This window comes from Petromyzon marinus, chromosome 70 (assembly GCF_048934315.1).
Source record: "Petromyzon marinus isolate PM22_M1 ecotype Great Lakes invasive population chromosome 70, UKy_Petmar_22M1.pri1.0, whole genome shotgun sequence".
Lineage (NCBI taxonomy): Eukaryota > Metazoa > Chordata > Hyperoartia > Petromyzontiformes > Petromyzontidae > Petromyzon > Petromyzon marinus.
The window spans coordinates 1,275,503-1,283,002 of NC_133736.1; the positions used below are offsets into that span (position 1 = coordinate 1,275,503).

At 56.3% G+C, this 7,500-nt stretch overlaps 1 protein-coding gene across 3 annotated transcripts in view; it reads left to right on the forward strand.

Moving 5' to 3' along the window:
* The window catches only part of LOC142906755 (UDP-glucose:glycoprotein glucosyltransferase 1-like), a 43,876-nt gene that overhangs the window by 3,681 nt on the left and 32,695 nt on the right, over positions 1–7,500 (forward strand). The window contains exon 1 of one of the 3 annotated variants that reach the window (XM_076055176.1): positions 1–5,394. This exon is cut by the window's left edge and continues 914 nt beyond it. The exons of 1 other annotated variant lie outside the window; for it this stretch is intronic. In XM_076055176.1, coding sequence (XP_075911291.1) covers positions 5,320–5,394 — 75 coding nt within the window. In that variant the 5' untranslated portion in view covers positions 1–5,319. Of the gene's footprint in view, positions 5,395–5,416 lie in introns of those variants that run through there. One more of the 3 variants, XM_076055177.1, reaches the window with a different exon arrangement.

Consider the following 7,500-nt stretch of genomic DNA (forward strand, 5'->3'; position numbering starts at 1 on the left):
ACACACACACAGACACACAGACACAGACTCAACATGATGACTCCGGAGGGCTGGCTGGTGGAGTCGGTGCGGGCCGCCTACGACCTGGACAATATCTACATGGAGGAGGTGCCTGGCCACACAGACAGAGACACAGAGACAGAGACACACACAGACACACAGAGACACAGACTCAACATGATGACTCCGGAGGGCTGGCTGGTGGAGTCGGTGCGGGCCGCCTACGACCTGGACAATATCTACATGGAGGAGGTGCCTGGCCACACAGACAGAGACACACAGACACACACACACACAGACTCAACATGATGACACCGGAGGGCTGGCTGGTGGAGTCGGTGCGGGCCGCCTACGACCTGGACAATATCTACATGGAGGAGGTGCCTGGCCACAGGGACACAGAGACACAGAGACACACACAGAGACACACAGAGACACACACAGAGACACACAGAGACACACAGGCTGAACATGATGACTCCGGAGGGCTGGCTGGTGGAGTCGGTGCGGGCCGCCTACGACCTGGACAATATCTACATGGAGGAGGTGCCTGGCCACACAGACACTCAGACAGAGACACACAGACACACACAGAGACACACACAGACACATACACACACACACAGACACACACAGAGACACACAGACACACAGACTCAACATGATGACTCCGGAGGGCTGGCTGGTGGAGTCGGTGCGGGCCGCCTACGACCTGGACAATATCTACATGGAGGAGGTGCCTGGCCACACAGACAGAGACACACAGAGACACACAGAGACACACACACAGACACACAGAGACACACAGAGACACACACAGAGACACACACACACACAGACTCAACATGATGACTCCGGAGGGCTGGCTGGTGGAGTCGGTGCGGGCCGCCTACGACCTGGACAATATCTACATGGAGGAGGTGCCTGGCCACACAGACACACAGACACACAGACACAGAGACACACACAGAGACACACACAGACACACAGACTCAACATGATGACTCCGGAGGGCTGGCTGGTGGAGTCGGTGCGGGCCGCCTACGACCTAGACAATATCTACATGGAGGAGGTGCCTGGCCACACAGACAGAGACACACAGACACACACAGAGACAGAGACACACAGACACACACAGAGACACACACAGAGACACACAGAGACACACACAGAGACACACACACACACAGGCTGAACATGATGACTCCGGAGGGCTGGCTGGTGGAGTCGGTGCGGGCCGCCTACGACCTGGACAATATCTACATGGAGGAGGTGCCTGGCCACACAGACAGAGACACAGAGACACAGACACACAGAGACACACACAGAGACACACACACACAGACAGAGACACAGACAGAGACACAGACAGAGACACAGACAGAGACACACAGACACACAGACACACAGACTGAACATGATGACACCGGAGGGCTGGCTGGTGGAGTCGGTGCGGGCCGCCTACGACCTGGACAATATCTACATGGAGGAGGTGCCTGGCCACACAGACACACAGACACACAGACACAGAGACACAGAGACACAGACACAGAGACACACACACACACAGACACACACAGACACACACACAGACTCAACATGATGACACCGGAGGGCTGGCTGGTGGAGTCGGTGCGGGCCGCCTACGACCTGGACAATATCTACATGGAGGAGGTGCCTGGGCACACAGACACACAGACACACACAGACACACACACAGACAGAGACACACACACACACAGACTCAACATGATGACACCGGAGGGCTGGCTGGTGGAGTCGGTGCGGGCCGCCTACGACCTGGACAATATCTACATGGAGGAGGTGCCTGGCCACACAGAGACACAGACACACACAGACACACAGAGACACAGAGACACACAGACGCACAGACTGAACATGATGACACCGGAGGGCTGGCTGGTGGAGTCGGTGCGGGCCGCCTACGACCTGGACAATATCTACATGGAGGAGGTGCCTGGCCACACAGACAGAGACACAGACACACAGACAGAGACACACACACAGACACACAGACTCAACATGATGACACCGGAGGGCTGGCTGGTGGAGTCGGTGCGGGCCGCCTACGACCTGGACAATATCTACATGGAGGAGGTGCCTGGCCACACAGACACACAGACACACACAGACACACAGACACACAGACACACACACAGACAGAGACACACACAGACACACAGACAGAGACACAGACACACAGACAGAGACACACACAGACACAGACTCAACATGATGACACCGGAGGGCTGGCTGGTGGAGTCGGTGCGGGCCGCCTACGACCTGGACAATATCTACATGGAGGAGGTGCCTGGGCACACAGACAGAGACACAGACACACAGACACAGAGACACACACAGAGACACACAGACAGAGACACACAGACACAGAGACACACACAGAGACACACACACACACACAGACACACAGACTCAACATGATGACACCGGAGGGCTGGCTGGTGGAGTCGGTGCGGGCCGCCTACGACCTGGACAATATCTACATGGAGGAGGTGCCTGGGCACACAGACAGAGACACAGACACACAGACACAGAGACACACACAGAGACACACAGACAGAGACACACAGACACAGAGACACACACAGAGACACACACACACACAGACACACAGACTCAACATGATGACACCGGAGGGCTGGCTGGTGGAGTCGGTGCGGGCCGCCTACGACCTGGACAATATCTACATGGAGGAGGTGCCTGGCCACACAGACAGAGACACACAGACAGAGACACAGACACACAGAGACACACAGACACACAGAGATACACAGACACACAGACACACACAGAGACACACAGAGACACACAGACACACAGACAGAGACACACACAGAGACACACACAGACACACAGACTCAACATGATGACACCGGAGGGCTGGCTGGTGGAGTCGGTGCGGGCCGCCTACGACCTGGACAATATCTACATGGAGGAGGTGCCTGGGCACACAGACACACAGACACTCAGACAGAGACACAGAGACACAGACACACAGACACACAGACTCAACATGATGACGCCGGAGGGCTGGCTGGTGGAGTCGGTGCGGGCCGCCTACGACCTGGACAATATCTACATGGAGGAGGTGCCTGGGCACACAGACAGACACACACAGACACACAGAGACACACACACACACAGACACACAGAATCAACATGATGACTCCGGAGGGCTGGCTGGTGGAGTCGGTGCGGGCCGCCTACGACCTGGACAATATCTACATGGAGGAGGTGCCTGGCCACACAGACACACACACACAGACACACAGAGACACACACACAGACAGAGACACACACACACACAGACACACAGACACAACATGATGACACCGGAGGGCTGGCTGGTGGAGTCGGTGCGGGCCGCCTACGACCTGGACAATATCTACATGGAGGAGGTGCCTGGCCACACAGACAGAGACACAGACACACAGACAGAGACACACACACAGACACACAGACACACAGACTCAACATGATGACTCCGGAGGGCTGGCTGGTGGAGTCGGTGCGGGCCGCCTACGACCTGGACAATATCTACATGGAGGAGGTGCCTGGCCACACAGACACACACACAGAGACACACAGAGACACACAGACACACAGACACACACAGACACACAGACTCAACATGATGACACCGGAGGGCTGGCTGGTGGAGTCGGTGCGGGCCGCCTACGACCTGGACAATATCTACATGGAGGAGGTGCCTGGCCACACAGACACACAGACAGACACACACAGACACACACAGACACACAGACACACACACAGACAGAGACACACACAGACACACAGACTCAACATGATGACACCGGAGGGCTGGCTGGTGGAGTCGGTGCGGGCCGCCTACGACCTGGACAATATCTACATGGAGGAGGTGCCTGGCCACAGACAGAGACACACAGACACACAGAGACACACAGAGACAGAGACACACACAGAGACACACACACACACAGACTGAACATGATGACTCCGGAGGGCTGGCTGGTGGAGTCGGTGCGGGCCGCCTACGACCTGGACAATATCTACATGGAGGCGGTGCCTGGCCACACAGACACACAGACACACACAGACACACACACACAGACACACAGACACAGACTCAACATGATGACTCCGGAGGGCTGGCTGGTGGAGTCGGTGCGGGCCGCCTACGACCTGGACAATATCTACATGGAGGAGGTGCCTGGCCACACAGACAGAGACACAGAGACAGAGACACACACAGACACACAGAGACACAGACTCAACATGATGACTCCGGAGGGCTGGCTGGTGGAGTCGGTGCGGGCCGCCTACGACCTGGACAATATCTACATGGAGGAGGTGCCTGGCCACACAGACAGAGACACACAGACACACACACACACAGACTCAACATGATGACACCGGAGGGCTGGCTGGTGGAGTCGGTGCGGGCCGCCTACGACCTGGACAATATCTACATGGAGGAGGTGCCTGGCCACAGGGACACAGAGACACAGAGACACACACAGAGACACACAGAGACACACACAGAGACACACAGAGACACACAGGCTGAACATGATGACTCCGGAGGGCTGGCTGGTGGAGTCGGTGCGGGCCGCCTACGACCTGGACAATATCTACATGGAGGAGGTGCCTGGCCACACAGACACTCAGACAGAGACACACAGACACACACAGAGACACACACAGACACATACACACACACACAGACACACACAGAGACACACAGACACACAGACTCAACATGATGACTCCGGAGGGCTGGCTGGTGGAGTCGGTGCGGGCCGCCTACGACCTGGACAATATCTACATGGAGGAGGTGCCTGGCCACACAGACAGAGACACACAGAGACACACAGAGACACACACACAGACACACAGAGACACACAGAGACACACACAGAGACACACACACACACAGACTCAACATGATGACTCCGGAGGGCTGGCTGGTGGAGTCGGTGCGGGCCGCCTACGACCTGGACAATATCTACATGGAGGAGGTGCCTGGCCACACAGACACACAGACACACAGACACAGAGACACACACAGAGACACACACAGACACACAGACTCAACATGATGACTCCGGAGGGCTGGCTGGTGGAGTCGGTGCGGGCCGCCTACGACCTAGACAATATCTACATGGAGGAGGTGCCTGGCCACACAGACAGAGACACACAGACACACACAGAGACAGAGACACACAGACACACACAGAGACACACACAGAGACACACAGAGACACACACAGAGACACACACACACACAGGCTGAACATGATGACTCCGGAGGGCTGGCTGGTGGAGTCGGTGCGGGCCGCCTACGACCTGGACAATATCTACATGGAGGAGGTGCCTGGCCACACAGACAGAGACACAGAGACACAGACACACAGAGACACACACAGAGACACACACACACAGACAGAGACACAGACAGAGACACAGACAGAGACACAGACAGAGACACACAGACACACAGACACACAGACTGAACATGATGACACCGGAGGGCTGGCTGGTGGAGTCGGTGCGGGCCGCCTACGACCTGGACAATATCTACATGGAGGAGGTGCCTGGCCACACAGACACACAGACACACAGACACAGAGACACAGAGACACAGACACAGAGACACACACACACACAGACACACACAGACACACACACAGACTCAACATGATGACACCGGAGGGCTGGCTGGTGGAGTCGGTGCGGGCCGCCTACGACCTGGACAATATCTACATGGAGGAGGTGCCTGGGCACACAGACACACAGACACACACAGACACACACACAGACAGAGACACACACACACACAGACTCAACATGATGACACCGGAGGGCTGGCTGGTGGAGTCGGTGCGGGCCGCCTACGACCTGGACAATATCTACATGGAGGAGGTGCCTGGCCACACAGAGACACAGACACACACAGACACACAGAGACACAGAGACACACAGACGCACAGACTGAACATGATGACACCGGAGGGCTGGCTGGTGGAGTCGGTGCGGGCCGCCTACGACCTGGACAATATCTACATGGAGGAGGTGCCTGGCCACACAGACAGAGACACAGACACACAGACAGAGACACACACACAGACACACAGACTCAACATGATGACACCGGAGGGCTGGCTGGTGGAGTCGGTGCGGGCCGCCTACGACCTGGACAATATCTACATGGAGGAGGTGCCTGGCCACACAGACACACAGACACACACAGACACACAGACACACAGACACACACACAGACAGAGACACACACAGACACACAGACAGAGACACAGACACACAGACAGAGACACACACAGACACAGACTCAACATGATGACACCGGAGGGCTGGCTGGTGGAGTCGGTGCGGGCCGCCTACGACCTGGACAATATCTACATGGAGGAGGTGCCTGGGCACACAGACAGAGACACAGACACACAGACACAGAGACACACACAGAGACACACAGACAGAGACACACAGACACAGAGACACACACAGAGACACACACACACACACAGACACACAGACTCAACATGATGACACCGGAGGGCTGGCTGGTGGAGTCGGTGCGGGCCGCCTACGACCTGGACAATATCTACATGGAGGAGGTGCCTGGGCACACAGACAGAGACACAGACACACAGACACAGAGACACACACAGAGACACACAGACAGAGACACACAGACACAGAGACACACACAGAGACACACACACACACAGACACACAGACTCAACATGATGACACCGGAGGGCTGGCTGGTGGAGTCGGTGCGGGCCGCCTACGACCTGGACAATATCTACATGGAGGAGGTGCCTGGCCACACAGACAGAGACACACAGACAGAGACACAGACACACAGAGACACACAGACACACAGAGATACACAGACACACAGACACACACAGAGACACACAGAGACACACAGACACACAGACAGAGACACACACAGAGACACACACAGACACACAGACTCAACATGATGACACCGGAGGGCTGGCTGGTGGAGTCGGTGCGGGCCGCCTACGACCTGGACAATATCTACATGGAGGAGGTGCCTGGGCACACAGACACACAGACACTCAGACAGAGACACAGAGACACAGACACACAGACACACAGACTCAACATGATGACGCCGGAGGGCTGGCTGGTGGAGTCGGTGCGGGCCGCCTACGACCTGGACAATATCTACATGGAGGAGGTGCCTGGGCACACAGACAGACACACAGAGACACACAGAGACACAGACACACACAGAGACACACAGAGACACACAGAGACACAGACACACACAGAGACACACAGACACACACAGAGACACACAGACACACACACAGACACACAGAGACAGAGACACACAGACACAGACTCAACATGATGACGCCGGAGGGCTGGCTGGTGGAGTCGGTGAGGGCCGCCTACGACCTGGATAATATCTACATGGAGGAG